General features: G+C 40.8%; 1 protein-coding gene across 2 annotated transcripts in view; it reads right to left on the bottom strand.

The window, feature by feature from the left end:
• Window positions 1-274: 274 nt before the first annotated feature.
• Window positions 275-20,512, bottom strand: part of LOC129818987 (ras-related protein Rab-3C-like) — a 71,595-nt gene continuing 51,357 nt past the window's right edge. For both annotated transcript variants that reach the window (XM_055875409.1, XM_055875410.1), the window contains exons 4-5: window positions 5,195-5,319; window positions 275-4,185 (exon numbers count right to left, since the gene is read on the bottom strand). In XM_055875409.1, the coding sequence (XP_055731384.1) occupies window positions 3,995-4,185; window positions 5,195-5,319 (316 nt within the window). In that variant the 3' untranslated portion in view covers window positions 275-3,994. The remainder of the gene's footprint in view (window positions 4,186-5,194; window positions 5,320-20,512) is intronic.

Raw genomic sequence — 20,512 nt, 5'->3', positions numbered from 1 at the left:
GTAATAATATGATTACAAGAAGGGCAAAGGCTGAAATTGTAAGGACTTCATTACCTTCATTACCAATTAAAATGGTCTAATAACTAGGAAACTTAATTGGCAAGAATATAGTAAGAATATGTTGTAGGTACATTGCTTTCTAACTAGTTTCTCCAGCAGATGGCAGACTTACAGTGCCAGTGAGACAAAGAAACCATCTGGGTTTGTCATACATTTTTATTTAAATGAAACCATTGAAATTGTAACAAACTGCCCCAAAAAAATGACACAAGAATACAATTGGTATATTTTTATTGTCATCTTGAAAACACCTGTGTAATACATCATGTCACATACACATAAAAGTAAATATCCAGCTCATTGAGTAGTTCATACAAGGAAAATAGAATACTGTAGGTCACTATAATAGTACAATGATGTATTATCTGTTTAGGTCCATCTGAAGACTCAGAGATACAGCAAACATTTTCTGTTATAGGATAGCTATTATACAAATCAAGAATTCAAAGAAACCACTTGACTTCTTTTTTTTACCAGACACGCCATTGACACATTTTATTACTATCAGTGTGTCTCTACAGCTGAAGAGATGGTTCGATTCAAACACTCCGAACTACAGTACAGACATGTTGAGAACGTATGAAAGAACAACAGGAGAAAACGAGATTTAGCAGTTGTATGGTGAATTTGTGAGAGGCTTTTGAGGGTTTGTTCACCGCTTGAATTCGAATTGTGTTAGGCTACATGGAGGAAAGGTCCCAGAGAATATTGGTCAGGTGAGCAGCTGGCGTTACGCTTGAACAGATGTGACGGCAGAATAGGGCAGGCTGGGATCTCAAAACTGGCTTCTCCAAGTCCACAAAGCAGAAAATGCCAGACCGAGGAGCAGCGCACTACAAACAATTGTTTCAAAGGGGTGAAGGGAAAGTGACCTGCTGTCAAGGACACCGTACTGTACATAGTAGAGTGCCAATTAACCTAAGAGGGGTCAAGGGGTCAACATTTGATCATTAGTGTGTTGTGATTAGAGCCACTGGTGTACAGCTAAGTAAGCTGTTTCTCTTTTTGTGTGTGTTATCATGAATGGAATGACAATGCCGTTTATGACTTATTCAATAACAAAGGCTAAAGTGACCTGTTATTAACCAGTTTGTCTCGTTTCTGTCCATAATGTATATACCGTAGTAATGCTTAATCTCTGTCTCGATGTTTCACAGAAGCTGAACAGACTACACTTCAATATCTTGGGACCCGCATACTAAGAGGGCTGTTGTTACTGCACCAGAAAACACAATATAAGCTGTACACATGCTGAAATCTATAAAACAACAAATAGTATATATTTCATCAAGGAGGTGGATGAATGTACAAGGGGAGGCATCCAATCACACATAGAATTCTCTCTCATTCACACGTACCACATTCTCTCTACCACTTTGTCGACAACTGTCTTGGCAACGGAACCATCTAGAGAGGTTTCCCGTCTTTAGATAACAGTGTTGACATTGTGAGAAAATGACTTGGCTTTCTGACAGGCTGCATTTTCTCACTATCACACATCACAATCATGCCCACTGGGGTTCAGTTGGGAAGACATCAGAGCTTACTTTCTCTTGTTCCACTATTAGAACTCGTCTTAAGTTAGGAGACTTTCGTTAGGAGACTTTCCACTATGCCCCTGGCCAATTGAACCCCTACTCACACACCACTCGTAAAAAGGAATTCAATCCTAACAGTTATGCATGGCACAGACTGATGGCTATTCACAGAGAAACAGGCTTTTAAAATATTGCACTTATTGGCCCATTGCACCTCAAGACGAGACCTGAAGGTGCACAAATACAATACAATAAGTATACCGATATAGATATATAGAAATAGATCTGGCACAATTTCATGCAAGTGTGCTGCTGAAAATTTTTGCCCCTGAAAATGCAACAATTCAGAGGCAGTTCGTTTTCACAAGTGCAACAATCGATTGCAGCATTTTCTACAAGACAATATTTGGCATGACACTTGGTCTAGCTAATAGTAACATACCCTTTTTCACAAAATAATCTCACAACACCTAAAAACAGCTTCCTTTCTATTTGTTTTCTAGCATATTGGCACGTAGGGGTCCATTTAGGATAACTGTCTCTGGTTTCTTCAAGGGAACTTTTCCATAACAATAGAAAAGTAACAGAGAGTCGAACAGAAGTAAAACATTGCTGCAAGTACAGTAAATGATTGGTGAATAATGTCAGAAGGAGTGTCTCTAATAAAAAGTATGTGAGGTGAAGTCCAGAGAATGAGATGGTATGAATTATGGAAGTGGCTCCTTATTCATAATCCTGTAGTCAAGTCAGGTCAGACTTTTGAAATATTGATGCCGTGACTCACATCCCTGAAATAGTTGTCTGGGACCTCTCCTTGGGTTCTCTCTATGTCTCACAATGTCTCTCAATCTTTATTGTTCCAGGAACTGGCATTATTATGAGCTTTCTGCCGTTAATTTAGGACCATTTCATTAACAGTCGCAGCACTGGACCTAGCACTACAGTACGGAACCCATTTGAGGACATCCGTAAATCCAGACTGAAACGTACGGCTGACAACTGAGGATGACCTACAATGGATTCCGCACTAGAGAAATTATTAGGTCTTAGTTACTCCAGATGACTGACCAGTTGGCAGTATTGCACAGACCATTGCTTGTACATAGATATAACATTGAGAAACACATCAGAAACTGTTCTCTGCACTCACAGATGCATACTGTTTTCAAACAACAGTCATCGGGTTAGTAATCATACCACTTTACAGCCACATTATATGTACCACTTATTTAATAAAGTAAACTGTTAAATACCACACTGGCATTATTATCATGACTACCTACCTATCCTACAATATAGTACTGTACATGTTAGTATTAGACAACTGTTATACTATGGCAGCTAATCCACAGTCACTGAACAAACTACTTATTAATATCCTGAGAATAAAGCCATGCATCTGTCTAACCCCAGATAATCATATTGGTTCTAACCCCAGATAATCACATTGGTTCTAACCCCCAGATAATCACATTGGTTCTAACCCCAGATAATCACATTGGTTCTAACCCCAGATAATCACATTGGTTCTAACCCCAGATAATCACATTGGTTCTAACCACAGATAATCACATTGGTTCTAACCACAGATAATCACATTGGTTCTAACCCCAGATAATCACATTGGTTCATTCTAACCTCAGATAATCACATTGGTTCATTCTAACCTCAGATAATCACATTGGTTCATTCTAACCTCAGATAATCACATTGGTTCATTCTAACCTCAGATAATCACATTGGTCCATTCTAACCACAGATAATCACATGAGTTCTAACCACAGATAATCACATTGGTCCATTCTAACCACAGATAATCACATGGGTTTCACATCTAGTGTGGCGAGGGAAAAATATGAAACAATATACAAACAACTAACTGAAAGGTATCACTTTCGTAAGGTAGGTAATACTTTTTTACGGTAATGTTCAATGCTTAAAAGTGACACACGTACACACACGCACACACACACAGTAGGAATAGTGGGAGGGAAGAAATACAGGATATGCAAGAGGGAACTGGCAACTTAACCATACACAGATCATCATGTCATTGACAGAGCATTCCATAAACAACACACTATTTTCTCTGGTTAATATAGTATATAGAAGATCCTGTATTTCTGTTTTTATATAAATAAATAAATGTACCGACTGACGTGGCATTAGTGATTCATGGTCATCGCATACTGACATGGCATTACTGTACATGTCTATTTTTCAGTTTTGTGAACATACAACATATGTGTCAGCCAATTTGAAACATAAAAAAAATCTGAAAAAATGTACTAGGCACATCAGAAGTCAGATATGAAGAATAATACAATTTAAGGGATAATGGGATAATACAATATTTTGGCAATCTCATACGTCTTAGATTGATGTCATTTTCCTGGTTAACAACCGCAGTTGGGCTGCTGCAAGGGAGGAGGGTTGTCAGTTAGCCTAGCATTGGGCGTTCCTGTGGTGACAGCCGGGTCAGTTTCTAAACTGTCGGACATCTTGTCACAGATGAGGTCGACGAGACGCTCAAATGTTTGTTTTACGTTGACATTGTCCTTGGCACTCGTCTCGAAGAACTCAAACCCTGAGAGATAGAAAGGGTCAGGCAGAGAAGTGAGATATCAGGGTTTTGTCTCTGTGTGTGTCTCTGTGTGCGTCTCTGTGTGCATGCATCTTTGTGTGTGTGTGTGTGTGTGTATGTGTATATTCAGGGACCGTTTTTGAAAAATATTTAGATATGTATTATTATATTGCTTCACAGATTTCTTACCCTTCTGTGCTCTTTCCACCAATCAGAAAGAGGCTGAGTGAGGCGCTGTTCTGGAGTGTGTTGGTGTCAGCCAATTAGAAGTGTTTAATTATGGCCTAGCAATAGAGGAGCCTAGTGAAGGCTCTAATTAATAATACATAGCAGAGGTGTGCTCGGGCTGTCTCATGAACCCATTATCATTCTGCATCATAAGAACTAAACACCACATACACTGTTGCGTGACCTACAGTATATTGAACCTATCGTCGCTGTTTGATGAAAACCATTAACAACCATTAACATTTTGAAAAGAAAATCTTGGTCCTTAAGTAATGAAATGCTCAGAGTACATTAAGGGGAGTTACTGTTTTCAATAAATATAAAACATTTTATGGAATTGCACCACCAGGAAATGTGGTGGAGTACCCCAGATGACTTCCTTGAACCCCGGGATAACTTCCTTAGACTTCCGGACTAGGTTTTGGGATATGTACTAGATCCCTTTCTTGAGATTCCTGATTCGGTTTTTGGACCTTCCAGATCACTTTTTTTTGCACACTCAGATTACTTTTTTGGCCCCTTCTCAAATAACCCAGTAAACAGTTTGTAATGTTATCATTAAAAGTTTACCATCAAAGACTACATTAAATTGATGCAGACTGAATCTTACATTTCTACAAAATTAGATATGCCAGCTTGGACATTCTAATAAATCATCCACTGATATCAACATGTCACTTACCCAACATATTTGAGTCAAACCTATTTCTCCAGCCAGGGTTTGTCCCTTTCTGAGAGTACTGATTTGAGGAGGATATGATTGACAGCGTAGTTGTCCACTCACCAAGCTGTTCGGCCAGCATCCGACCACTATCCACTGACACCACTCTCTCCTCCTCCATGTCAGCCTTGTTCCCCGCCAGGATTACCTGGGCGTTGTCCCATGAGTACGTCTTAATCTGGGTGGACCTGTGATGGCACAGGACAGAGACATTCAATCACTGAATCTCCAAAATTCCCATACATTTCCCAAATTCCTAAAATTGCATGGATCAAATAATTTTTTCCCTCATCAATCTACACACAATAGTGCACAATGACAAAGTAAAAAACGTTTTTTAGTCATTTTTGCAAATATATGATATTTCACATTTACATAAGTATTGAGACCCTTTACTTTGTTGAAGCACCTTTGGCAGCGATTACAGCCTTGAGTCATTTTGGGTATGACGCTACAAGCTTGGCACACCTGTATTTGGGTAGTTTCTCCCTTTCTTCTCTGCAGATCCTCTCAAGCTCTGTCAGGTTGGATGGGGAGCGTCGCTGTACAGCTATTTTCAGGGCTCTCCAGAGGTGTTCGATCTGGGTCAAGTCCAGGCTCTGGCTGGGCCACTCAAGGACATTCAGAGACTTGTTGTGAAACCACTCCTGCGTTGTCTTGGCTGTGTGTTTAGGGTCATTGTTCTGTTGGAAGGTGAACCTTCGCCCCAGTCTGAGGTGCTGAGCACTCTGGAACAGGTTTTCATCAAGGTTCTTTCTGTACTTTGCTCCATTCATCTTTCCCTCAATCTTGACTAGTCTCTCAGTCCCTGCCGCTGAAAAACATCCCCACAGCATGATGCTGCCACCACTATGCTTCACCATAGGGATGTGATTGGCAAGGTGATGAGCAGTGCCTGGTTTCCTCCAGAAGTGACGCTTGGCATTCAGGCCAATGAGTGGTTGGTTTAATCACATCAGAGAATCTTGTTTCTCATGGTCTGAGAGTCCTTTAGATGACCTTTGGCAAACTCCAAGCGGGCTGTCATGTGCCTTTTACTGAGGAGTGGCTTCCGTCTGGCCACTCTAGCATAAAGGGCTGATTAGTGGAGTGCTGCAGAGATGGTTGTCCTTTTGGAAGGTTCTCCCATCTCCACTGAGGAACTCTGTCAGAGTGACCATTGTGTTCTTGCTCAGTTTGGCCGGGTGGCCAGCTCTAGGTAGAGTCTTGGTGGTTCCAAACTTCTTCCATTTAAGAATGATGGAGGCCACTGTGTTCTTCGGGACCTTCAATGCTTCCCCAGATCTGTGCCTCGACATAATCCTGTCTCGGAGCTCTACGGACAATTCCTTCGACCTCATGGCTTGGGTTTTGCTCTGACATGTAGAGTCAACTGTGGTTCCTTATATAGACAGATGGGTGCCTTTCCAAATCATGTCCAATCAATTTAATTTACCACAGGTGGACTCCAATCAAGTTGTAGAAACATCTCAAGAACAATCAATGGAAAAATTATGCACCTGAGCTCAAATTTTGAGTCTCATAGCAAAGGGTCTGAATACTTATGTAAATGAGGTATTTATATTATACATTTTTAATACATTTCCAAACATTTCAAATAACCTGTTTCCACTTTGTCATTATGGGGTATTGTGTGTAGGTTGATGAGGAAAAACATGTATTTAATCAATTTTAGAATAAGTCTGTAACGTAACAAAATGTGGAAAATCTGAAGGGTTCGTAACACTTTCGGAATGCATGTACAGTGGGGCAAAAAAGTATTTAGTCAGCCACCAATTGTGCAAGTTCTCCCACTTAAAAAGATGAGAGAGGCCTGTAATGTTCATCATAGGTACACTTCAACCATGACAGACAAAATGAGAAAAAAAATCCAGAAAATCACATTGTAGGATTTTTAATGAATTTATTTGCAAATTATGGTGGAAAATAAGTATTTGGTCACCTACAAACAAGCAAGATTTCTGGCTCTCACAGACCTGTAACTTCTTCGTTAAGAGGCTCCTCTGTCCTCCACTCGTTACCTGTATTAATGGCACCTGTTTGAACTTGTTATCAGTATAAAAGACACCTGTCCACAACCTCAAACAGTCACACTCCAAACTCCACTATGGCCAAGACCAAAGAGCTGTCAAAGGACACCAGAAACAAAATTGTAGACCTGCACCAGTCTGGGAAGACTGAATCTGCAATAGGTAAGCAGCTTGGTTTGAAGAAATCAACTGCGGGAGTAATTATTAGGAAATGGAAGACATACAAGACCACTGATAATCTCCCTCGATCTGGGGCTCCACGCAAGATCTCACCCCGTGGGATCAAAATGATCACAAGAACGGTGAGCAAAAATCCCAGAACCACACGGGGGGACCTAGTGAATGACCTGCAGAGAGCTGGGACCAAAGTAACAAAGCCTACCATCAGTAACACACTACGCCGCCAGGGACTCAAATCCTGCAGTGCCAGACGTGTCCACCTGCTTAAGCCAGTACATGTCCAGGCCCGTCTGAAGTTTGCTAGAGAGCATTTGGATGATCCAGAAGAAGATTGGGAGAATGTCATATGGTCAGATGAAACCAAAATATAACTTTTTGGTAAAAACTCAACTAGTCGTGTTTGGAGGACAAAGAATGCTGAGTTGCATCCAAAGAACACCATACCTACTGTGAAGCATGGGGGTGGAAACATCATGCTTTGGGGCTGTTTTTCTGCAAAGGGACCAGGACGACTGATCCGTGTAAAGGAAAGGATGAATGGGGCCATGTATCGTGAGATTTTGAGTGAAAACCTCCTTCCATCAGCAAGGACATTGAAGATGAAACGTGGCTGGGTCTTTCAGCATGACAATGATCCCAAACACACCGCCCGGGCAACGAAGGAGTGGCTTCGTAAGAAGCACTTCAAGGTCCTGGAGTGGCCTAGCCAGTCTCCAGATCTCAACCCCATAGAAAATCTTTGGAGGGAGTTGAAAGTCCGTGTTGCCCAGCAACAGCCCCAAAACATCACTGCTCTAGAGGAGATCTGCATGGAGGAATGGGCCGAAATACCAGCAACAGTGTGTGTAAACCTTGTGAAGACTTACAGAAAACTTTTGACCTCTGTCATTGCCAACAAAGGGTATATAACAAAGTATTGAGATAAACTTTTGTTATTGACCAAATACTTATTTTCCACCATAATTTGCAAATAAATTCATTAAAAATCCTACAATGTGATTTTCTGGTATCTTTTTTCTCATTTTGTCTGTCATAGTTGAAGTGTACCTATGATGAAATTACAGGCCTCTCTCATCTTTTTAAGTGGGAGAACTTGCACAATTGGTGTCTGGCTAAATACTTTTTTGCCCCATTGTATATATACAGTACCAGTCAAACGTTTTGACACACCTACTCATTCAAGGGTTTTTTCTTTATTTTTACTATTTTCTACATTGTAGAATAATAGTGAAGACATCAAAACTATGAAATAACACATATGGAATCATGTAGTAACCCAAAAAGTGTTAAAAACAAATCAAAACACATATTATGTTCTTCAAATCAAAATACATTTAAGATTCTTTGACTTGATGACAGCTTTGCACACTCTTGGCATTCTCTCAACCAGCTTCATGTGGTAGTCACCTGGAATGCATTTCAATTAACAGGTATGACTTGTTAAAAGTTAATTTATGGAATTTCTTTCCTTCTTAATACGTTTGAGAAAATCAGTTGTGTTGTGATAAGGTAGGGGTGGTATACAGAAGATAGCCCTATTTGGTAAAATACCAACTACATATTATGGCAAGAACAGCTCAAATAAGCAAAGAGAAATGACAGTCCATCATTATTTCAAGACATTAAGGTCAGTCAATCCAGAACATTTCAAAAAATTTGAAAGTTTTTCAAGTGCAGTGGCAAAATCCATCAAGCGCTATGATGAAACTAGCTCTCACGAGGACCGCCACAGGAAAGGTAGATCCAGAGTTACCTCTGCTGCAGAGGATAAACTCATTAGAGTTATCTGCACCTCAGATTGCAGCCCAAATAAATGCTTCACAGAGACACATCTCAACATCAACTGTTCAGAGGAGACTGTGTGAATCAGGCCTTCATGGTCAAATTGCTGCAAAGTAACCACTACTAATGGACACCAATAATAAGAAGAGACTTGCTTGGGCCAAGAAACACGAGCAATGGACATGAGACCGATGGAAATCTGTCCATCGGTCTGATGAGTACGAATTTGAGATTTTTGGTACCAACCGCCATGTCTTTGTGAGACACAGAGTAGATGAACGGATGATCTCCGCATGTATGATTCCCAACGTGAAGCATGGAGGGGGAGGTGAGATGGTGTGGAGGTGCTTTACTGGTGACACTGTGATTTATTTAGAATTCAAGGCACACTTAACCAGCATCGCTACCACAGCATTCTGCAGCGATACGCCATCCCATCTGGTTTGCACTTAGTGGGACTTTCATGTATTTTTCAACTGGACAATGACCCAACGCACCTCCAGGCTGTGTAAGGGCTATTTGACCAAGAAGGAGAGTGATGGAGTGCTTCATTAGATGACCTGGCCTCCACAATCACCCGACCTCAACCCAATTGAGATGGGTTGGGATGAGTTGTACCGCAGAGTGAAGGAAAAGTAGCCAACAAGTGCTCAGCATATGTGGTAACTCCTTCAAGACTCTTGGAAAAGCATTCATGAAGCTGGTTGAGAGAATGCCAAGAGTGTGCAAAGCTGTCATCAAGGCAAAGGGTGACTACTTTGAAGAATCTCAAATGTAAAATATATTTTTATTTGTTAAACACTTTATGGTTACTACATGATTCCATATATGTTATTTCATAGTTTTGATATATTCCCTATTGTTCTACAATGTATTCTACAATATATAAAATTGTTAAAATAAAGAAAAACCCTTGAATGAGTAGGTGTGTCCAAACTTTGACTGGTACTCTAGATATAAGAAAAGGTGCATCATGGAATCAGGATGAAGACGAGGACCTCATGTTCTCTAGTCTGTAACAGGTTACATCAGGGTGAAGATGTGGACCTCATGTTGTCTAGTCTAACAGGTTACATCAGGGTGAAGATGTGGACCTCATGTTGTCTAGTCTGTAACAGGTTACATCAGGGTGAAGATGTGGACCTCATGTTGTCTAGTCTGTAACAGGTTACATCAGGGTGAAGATGTGGACCTCATGTTGTCTAGTCTGTAACAGGTTACATCAGGGTGAAGATGTGGACCTCATGTTCTCTAGTCTGTAACAGGTTACATCAGGTTGAAGATGTGGACCTCATGTTGTCTAGTCTGTAACAGGTTACATCAGGGTGAAGATGTGGACCTCATGTTGTCTAGTCTAACAGGTTACATCAGGGTGAAGATGTGGACCTCATGTTGTCTAGTCTGTAACAGGTTACATCAGGTTGAAGATGTGGACCTCATGTTGTCTAGTCTGTAACAGGTTACATCAGGGTGAAGATGTGGACCTCATGTTGTCTAGTCTGTAACAGGTTACATCAGGGTGAAGATGTGGACCTCATGTTGTCTAGTCTGTAACAGGTTACATCAGGTTGAAGATGTGGACCTCATGTTGTCTAGTCTGTAACAGGTTACATCAGGGTGAAGATGTGGACCTCATGTTGTCTAGTCTGTAACAGGTTACATCAGGGTGAAGATGTGGACCTCATGTTGTCTAGTCTGTAACAGGTTACATCAGGGTGAAGATGTGGACCTCATGTTGTCTAGTCTGTAACAGGTTACATCAGGGTGAAGATGTGACCTCATGTTGTCTAGTCTGTAACAGGTTACATCAGGTTGAAGATGTGGACCTCATGTTGTCTAGTCTGTAACAGGTTACATCAGGTTGAAGATGTGGACCTCATGTTGTCTAGTCTGTAACAGGTTACTCCAGTGACAATAACACTTTGGATATTCCATGTTGACTATTTCTTGTTCCCAGCATGTTTCTGTTAGGCTAAGGATTATATTACCCCAACCTAGATTTGTCATTTTCAAAGTTTTCATAAACTAATGCCCAGAGGACGTTCTCCTCTGATGGTGTCACAAAACCATTTGTGAATCACATGATGAAAATGTTTTGATATCTGGGCTACTGTTCCCTCAAGCCCAATAAGGGACATAAACCTCACATAAAACATTTTGTACAGAACCCTTGAGGGTTTAATTACCTGAAAGTCTTGATTTTAAAAATGCACCAGCAACATAACTGAATCATTTAAAATGTGCTTCAACGAGACCTTGGAAGTCACAGCGCTGTACTCTGATAAATAAACACTGTATTATATTTAAAATAAACACATATTATATATATTATTAAAACGTATTACAGAGCATTTTGTAACCTGGAGCCATGGCAACATCGTGGCTGCCGGAGAGAGGAATATGGTAGGGTACTATTGTGGGCGTGAGGGTGAAGAGCAATACCGGCCCCAACTGTACACAACATAAACAACACAGAGCAAATGCTGTCTGCCCAGAGAGAGAGAGAGAGAGAGAGGGAGAGAGCAAGGATGGAGATAGAAAAGCAGGGTTAGAGATAGGGGTAGGAATCAAGATACATGGGGGAAGGAATCAAGATACATGGGGTAGGAAACAGCATACATGGGGGTAGGAATCAAGATACATGGGGGTAGGAAACAGGATACATGGGAGTAGAAATCAGGATACATGGGGGTAGGAATCAGGATACATGGGAGAAGGAATCAATATACATGGGAGAAGGAATCAATATACATGGGGGAAGGAATCAATATACATGGGGGAAGGAATCAGGATACATGGGGTAGGAATCAGGATACATGGGAGAAGGAATCAATATACATGGGGGAAGGAATCAGGATACATGGAGTAGGAATCAGGATGCATGGGGTAGGAATCAGGATACATGGGAGTAGGAATCAGGATACATGGGGTAGGATTCAGGATACATGGGGGTAGGAATCAGGATACATGGGGTAGGAATCAAGATACATTGTGGTAATAATCAGGACACATGTTCATATTATATACACTGTGCTATGTTAGATTGAGAAACCAGTAAACAGGGCAATGAATAGGGAGATAGGGAGGGATAGAGAGAGGGAGGGAAAGTGAAAGAGAGGTAGTGATAGAGAGAGGGAGGAGGTGAAAGAGAGGGAGGGGAAGTGTGTTAGGTTGGGATGAGCGAGAGAGACAGAGAAGGAAGGAGAGCGAAAAGGTATTAGATGGAGAGAAGTGGGTGGAGGTAGAGAAACCATCCACAGGGTGGGTTCATATTAAGACTGACAGACAGAGAAATGAGAAAGGAAGGAGGGGAAGAGGTTGTGTGTAGAAGAGAGAAAAAGGTGACTCAGCATTTACATTTCTTGTTATGAAACTCAGAATTGGACTTAATCAATACTCAACACTCTTACCTTTCTCTTGGTTCATAGATTCTGTCCCTGATGGCACCATATTCCAAATATAGTGCATTCCTTTGGCCTAAGGCCCCTGGTCAAAGGTAGTGCACTACATAGGAATTAGGGTGCCATTTGGAACTTAGTCATAGGACTGAACATGCTGTTGTTTCACCCAATTATTAATTACTAGAAACTCGTAGCTAATTTTTTTCGCTGAGTCCATTGGGTCAATGCGATTATGATGGATTGCATTGCTATAGTGTTGCACAGTGTGCAAATATAGATCTTTTTTGGTGCACATTTGTGGCCTGCTGGAGGTCATTTTGCAGGGCTCTGGCAGTGCACCTCCTTGCACAAAGGCGGAGGTAGCGGTCCTGCTGCTGGGTTGTTGCCCTTCTACGGCCTCCTCCACGTCTCCTGATGTACTGGCCTGTCTCCTGGTAGCGCCTGCATGCTCTGGACACTACGCTGACAGACACAGCAAACCTTTTTGCCACAGTTCGCATTGATGTGCCATCCTGGATGAACTGCACTACCTGAGCCACTTGTGTGGGTTGTAGACTCCGTCTCATGCTACCACTAGAGTGAGAGCACCGCCAGCATTCAAAAGTGACCAAAACATCAGCCAGGAAGCATAGGAACTGAGAAGTGGTCTGTGGTCACCACCTGCAGAATCACTCCTGTTTTGGGGGGTGCCTTGCTAATTGCCTATAATTTCCACCTTTTGTCTATTCCATTTGCACAACAGCATGTGAAATTTATTGTCAATCAGTGTTGCTTCCTAAGTGGACAGTTTGATTTCACAGAAGTGTGATTGACTTGGAGTTACATTGTGTTGTTTAAGTGTTCCCTTTATTTTTTTGAGCAGTGTATATATATCGCATAGCTCATTAGTACACCCCTGTGCCTGAATATATATGCATTTATTGTAGGTTCTAGGATACAACAATTAATCATGTGGAAGAAATAGGAAACCTTACAATTTACAATAACGAACACCTTGTGAAACGCCAATATTATTATATTATAATATATATAATAATATATATATAATATTAATGCCAACATACTGACTCAACTCCAGCCACTTTAATAATGGGAATTAATGGAAATTATGTAAAAATGTATCACTAGCCACTTTAAACAATGCCACTTAATATAATGTTTACATACCCTACATTACTCATCTCATATGTATATGTATATACTGTACTCTATATCATCTACTGCATCTTGCCATCTTTATGTAATACATGTATCACTAGCCACTTTAAACTATGCCACTTTATGTTTATATACCCTACATTACTCATCTCATATGTATATACTGTACTCTATACCATCTACTGCATCTTGCCTATGCCGTTCTGTACCATCACTCATTCATATATCTTTATGTGCATATTCTTTATCCCTTTACACTTGTGTGTATAAGGTAGTAGTTGTGGAATTGTTAGGTTAGATTACTTGTTGGTTATTACTGCATTGTCGGAACTAGAAGCACAAGCATTTCGCTACACTCGCATTAACATCTGCTAACCATGTGTATGTGACAAATAAAATTTGATTGATATTTAAGATTTGAATACATAAACTTTCATCGTTTTTGGTATAGTTGTGTTAATAAGTTAATTAACTTATTTTCACAGATTTTTTTGTACACTCACGTGGCATTCATAGACTAAAATACTGAATTCTGGTGTGTGGAATATAGAGGAGGTGGTTGCTGTGTGGGTGGGAGGTTCTCCCTGTCATTTCTCAACAAGCAGCCAGTCTCAGAAGGGGGACTTGAAGAGGGAGACTGCAAAGACCAGGCACTGCTGCTCTCTTTGTTCTGAGTGTTTGCAGTGCTAGTGTTTTTAGTTAATCCGTGTACCTCACATATTATGAGCCCAGTAAACTTTAGTAGCAGATAATGACAACATGACAATAACAGTAGCTGATGTAATGGAAAGTTGGAGGGTTTTTGGTAATGGAGGACATCAGGTGGATCCACATCTGGGTGATGGGCAGAACCCCTCGCTCCTGGAGAACAGGAACAGAGTTAAAGGGAACAGGGTAGGAGACAGGAACATAAACAAGCAAACACACAGGTTACACTTTACAGTGAGAAGATTTGATGAATTAGTGCAGTGTTATAAAAGGGAGATACAGTTGAAGACGGAAGTTTACATACACTTAGGTTGAAGTCATTAAAACTCGTTTTTTCAACCACTCCACAAATTTCTCTAGGATAGAGGCATTCGGAATTTTGGATGAAAAGCGTGCCCAAATTAAACTGCCTGCTACTCAGGCCCAGAAGGTACGATATGCATATTATTAGTAGATTTGGATAGAAAACACTCTGAAGTTTCTAAAACTGTTTGAATCATGTCTGAGTATAACAGAACTTATTTGGCAGGCGAAACCCAGAGGACAAACCATTCAGAATTTTTTTTTTTGAGGTCACTCACTTTGCAATGGGTTTTCATTGGGAATCCAGATTTCTAATCAACTTTCTTGCAGATCCTATTGCTTCCACTGGATGTCAACAGTCTTTAGAAATTGGTTGAGGTTTTTCTTCTGAGAAATTAAGAAGTAGCACTGTTCAGAACGAGGCTAGAGGGAAGTGTAATCTTTGTTAGAGGCTCGCTACACATAGTTTTCCTCCGGTATTGAACACAGTATATCCTGTCTTAAATTTTATCGATTATTTACATTAAAAAATACCTAAAGTTTTATTAGGAAGTAGTTTGAAATGTTTGGACAAAGCTTACAGGTAACTTTTGTAGTCAATTTGCTTAAGTTGGAACCGGTGTTTTTCTAGATCAAACGAGTCAAATAAATGGACATTTTGGATATATATCGACAGAACTAATCAAACAAAAGGACCATTTGTGATGTTTATGGGACATATTGGAGTGCCAACAGAAGAAGCTCGTCAAAGGTAAGGCATAAATTCTATCTTTATTTGTGCATTTTGTGTCGCGCCTGAAGGGTTGAAATATGATGGTCTGTGTTAGTTTGCTGGAGTGCTGTCCTCAGATAATAGCATCGTTTGCTTTCGCCGTAAAGCCTTTTTGAAATCTGACACGTTGGCTGGATTCACAACAAGTGTAGCTTTAATTTGGTGTCTTGCATGTGTGATTTCATGAAAGTTAAATTCTTATAGTAATTTATTTGAATTTGGCGCTCTGCATTTTCACTGGATGTTGGCCATATCCCTGAGAGGTTTTAACAAACTATTTTTGTCAGGTCGGTTAGGACATCTACTTTCTGCATGACAAGTAATTTTTCCAACAATTGTTTACAGACAGATAATCTCACTTATAATTCACTGTATCACAATTCCAGTGGGTCAGAAGTTTACATACACTAAGTTGACTGTGCCTTTAAACAGCTTGGAAAATTCCAGAAAATTATGTCATGGCTTTAGAAGCTTCTGATAGGCTAATTGACATCATTTGAGTCAATTGGAGGTGTACCTGTGGGTGTATTTCAAGGCCTACCTTCAATCTCAGTGCCTCTTTGCATGACATCATGGGAAAATCAAAAGAAATCAGCCAAGACCTCAGAATTTTTTTGGGAGACGTCCAAAAGTCTGGTTCATCCTTGGGAGCAATTTCCAAACGCCTGAAGGTACCACATTCATCTGTACAAACAATGATACGCAAGTATGAACACCATGAGACCACACAGCCGTCATACCGCTCAGGAAGGAGTTGCGTTCTGTCTCTTAGAGATTAATGTACTTTGGTGCAAAAAGTGCAAATCAATCCCAGAACAACAGCAAAGGACCTTATGAAGATGCAGGAGGAAACAGGTACAAAAGTATCTATATCCACAGTAAAATGAGTCCTATATCGACATAACCTGAAAGGCTGCAAGGAAGAAGCCACTGCTCCAAAACCGCCATAAAAAAGCCAGACTACAGTTTGCAACTGCACAAGAGGACAAAGATTGTACTTTTTGGAGAAATGTCCTCAGGTCTGATGAAACAAAAATAGAACTGTTTGGCCATAATGACCATTGTTATGTTTGGAGGAAAAAGGGGGAGGCTTGCAAGCCGAAGAACACCATCCCAACCGTGAAGCACAGGGGAGGAAGCATCATGTTGTGGGGGTGCTTTGCTGCAGGAGGGACTGGTGCACGTCACAAAATAGATGGCATCCTGAGGAAGGAAAATTACGTGCATATATTGAAGCAACATCTCAAGACATCAGTCAGGAAGTTAAAGCTTGGTTGCAAATGGGTATTACAAATGGACAATGACCCCAAGCATACTTCCAAAGTTGTGGCAAAGTGGCTTAAGGACAACAAAGTCAAGGTATTGGAGTGGCCATCACAAAGCCCTGAACTCAATCCTATAGAAAATTAGTGGGCAGAACTGAAAAAGCATGTGCGAGCAAGGAGGCCTACAAACCTGACTCAGTTACACCAGCTCTGTCAGGAGGAATGGGCCAAAATTCACCCAATTTATTGTGGGAAGCTTGTGGAAGGCTACCCGAAACGTTTGACCCAAGTTAAACAATTTAAATGCAATGCTACCAAATACTAATTGAGTGTATGTAAACTTCTGACCCACTGGGAATGTGATGAAAGAAATAAAAGCGGAAATAAATAATTCTCTCCACTATTATTCTGACATTTCACATTCTTAAAATAAAGTGGTGATCCTAATTTACCTAAAACAGGGATTTTTTTTTACCAGGATTAAATGTCAGGGATTGTGAAAAGCTGAGTTTAGATGTATTTGGCTAAGGTGTATGTAAACTTCCAACTTCAACTGTATGTACTTTTCAACACATTTGGAAGGTACAGCCTACCTCTTGCTGGTCCCCCTCTGACTCAGAGCACAGAGAATCAGACTGAACCGAATTCACTGGTTCTGGTGGATGGGATTACTCCTACTAAATTACCTCGACTAACCTGTACCCCCGCACCGGTACCCCCTGTATATAGCCTCGTTATTGTCAGTGTTTTCAGTTGCGTCCACTGAGGTAACCCTAGGAAGACAAAGAGAAACATATCAGTGTTCGGGAAACTAAATCTAACTTCAGGTTATTTTGTGTGCAAATCCAAATAGTTATTATCTGAGATTCTTTTATATTAACTTTAACAGATGGTGACCTCAGCTAGGAGGTGAAAGAGCAGCGAGGTTTCCCAAGTCTCGCCTTCCTTTCGTCCTTCTTCCAAACCAAGTAATTTGCCCGAATGTTGTAGCACTTGGTCCCCTTCTTGATTCTGCTCCGGTAGCTCTCCTTCTGTTTCTCCTGCACCTTGTCCATGTTCAGTCTCACCTTGACTGATAAACAGGAATAAATGCAATTATATTTCATATTACAAATACATTTCTTACATATCTCTTGGAGGGCCAGAACATAAATTAACAGCAGACAATCATTTTTACCTGCTCAAAAACCTCCACCTCCTCAGTCCGGCCTGAAGGTGGTTCTCGAAGGTGTTCTGATCTTGTTCGACAACTTCCACCACATCAGGTGGAGTTTCAGTGATTTGAAAGTACTGTCGCGGAAAACTACATAATTAGTCATATTATCCCGTGTTTTACTGCTTAAAGAATAGTCTCTTGTTATATGTGAGTGTTTTTTATAACCTGATACAAACTTGTCTTGGTGTGACTTAGTCATAAGACTGGGCTTACAGCTAAGAGATGTTTGGGTGCAACCGCAGCATGTGAAAACCTGTGGGTTTACTATCACCAGAAGGTCACATGTATGGAGCCTTATAGAAAGGAGTACACTATAGTGTTTGTTGTTGTGAACGCAGTTAGACGGTTGAGCCCTCAGGCTCTCAACCTTGTGCTATCTTGAGTTTACACAGACAACAAATGACCTTTTACACACTATCTGCTGACTGCCACATATACAGAAAGGGGTTGTATGTATTTTCTCTATATAAGCATTGAACCGGCACTGTTCGTGGAGCTTTTCAACTATGCACTGTTGAGTGGGTAGTTGATTCTCCATTTTTGCAAATCGTATGATAAAGTGTTGTTTGAAAGAATTTGCAGTCTCTCTTCCCTTTGATTAGATATTCCATGACAAATTGGTGACAGCTGTGGGATGCTAACTCCGCTTGCTGATTGCTCCCAGGAGACGGAGGTTAAACTGCGCACAGGGGCTCCGTTAGACATGGCTCAGGGTACCAAACACTCCGACTAAAATGGAGCAGAGGGGGACCCACCTCAGACCTGCCGGAAGTGTCAGTGAGTGGATACGTCATTCCGGACACAAGATCAATTCAGGGTGGGACTGATTTTTTTTTTAAACATCATAGAAAATCCTGTTCTAAGAACAGGTTGTGCACATTGTCTTTGTTGAAACAAAGACACCCTTAGTTAGAAACTTTGTTGTAGCAGAGTTATTTCTGAATAGGGAAAATCCTAGGAGTAAGTCTAGGGCAGGGCAGGGGACATCTCCGATTGGGATCTTTTTTTTAAAGCAGAAGTATCCTGGTTAGAGGCAGGGGTTGTATTTCTCTGTTTAAGCAGAAGTATCCTGGTTAGAGACAGGGCTTGTATTTCTCTGTTGAAGCAGAAGTATCCTGGTTAGAGACAGGGGTTGTATTTCTCTGTTGAAGCAGAAGTATCCTGGTTAGAGGCAGGGGTTGTATTTCTCTGTTTAAGCAGAAGTATCCTGGTTAGAGACAGGGCTTGTATTTCTCTGTTGAAGCAGAAGTATCCTGGTTAGAGACAGGGCTTGTATTTCTCTGTTGAAGCAGAAGTATCCTGGTTAGAGACAGGGGTTGTATTTCTCTGTTGAAGCAGAAGTATCCTGGTTAGAGACAGGGGTTGTATTTCTCTGTTGAAGCAGAAGTATCCTGGTTAGAGACAGGGGTTGTATTTCTCTGTTGAAGCAGAAGTATCCTGGTTAGAGACAGAAGTTGTATTTCTCTGTTGAAGCAGAAGTATCCTGGTTAGAGACAGGGGTTGTATTTCTCTCTTGAAGCAGAAGTATCCTAGTTAGAGACAGGGGTTGTATTTCTCTGTTGAAGCAGAAGTATCCTGGTTAGAGACAGGGGTTGTTTTTCTCTGTTGAAGCAGAAGTATCCTGGTTAGAGACAGGGCTTGTATTTCTCTGTTGAAGCAGAAGTATCCTGGTTAGAGACAGGGCTTGTATTTCTCTGTTGAAGCAGAAGTATCCTGGTTAGAGACAGGGGTTGTATTTCTCTGTTGAAGCAGAAGTATCCTGGTTAGAGACAGGGGTTGTATTTCTCTGTTGAAGCAGAAGTATCCTGGTTAGAGACAGGGGTTGTATTTCTCTGTTGAAACAGAAGTATCCTGGTTAGAGACAGGGGTTGTATTTCTCTGTTGAAGCAGAAGTATCCTGGTTAGAGACAGAGGTTGTATTTCTCTGTTGAAGCAGAAGTATCCTGGTTAGAGACGGGGGTTGTATTTCTCTCTTGAAGCAGAAGTATCCTAGTTAGAGACAGGGGTTGTATTTCTCTGTTGAAGCAGAAGTATCCTGGTTAGAGACAGGGGTTGTATTTCTCTGTTGAAGCAGAAGTATCCTGGTTAGAGACAGGGCTTGTATTTCTCTGTTTAAGCAGAAGTATCCTGGTTAGAGACAGGGGTTGTATTTCTCTGTTGAAGCAGAAGTATCCTGGTTAGAGACAGGGCTTGTATTTCTCTGTTGAAGCAGAAGTATCCTGGTTAGAGACAGGGGTTGTATTTCTCTGTTGAAGCAGAAGTATCCTGGTTAGAGACAGGGGTTGTATTTCTCTGTTGAAGCAGAAAAGCAGTCATGGGATGATATGACACGGTTACGAGTTATGTGATTCCAGGGCACAATCCTGAGATGTAAAACATATTCCTGCAGGTAAAAAAAAATATTTGAAAAATGTAAAGAAAAAGAACGTGTGAAAAAATATTTATAAACATTGTAAAATCAAATGTATTAATCAGTGTACTAGTAAAACAGTTGGTTATGATTGGCAAACCAGCTATAAATGTAAACCCTACACGGAAATGTGCATAAGAGGAACTACCATGTGGG

The sequence above is a fragment of the Salvelinus fontinalis genome, chromosome 21 (genome assembly GCF_029448725.1).
Source record: "Salvelinus fontinalis isolate EN_2023a chromosome 21, ASM2944872v1, whole genome shotgun sequence".
In the NCBI taxonomy this organism is placed as follows: domain Eukaryota; kingdom Metazoa; phylum Chordata; class Actinopteri; order Salmoniformes; family Salmonidae; genus Salvelinus; species Salvelinus fontinalis.
This window is presented reverse-complemented; position numbering and strand designations above follow the sequence as displayed.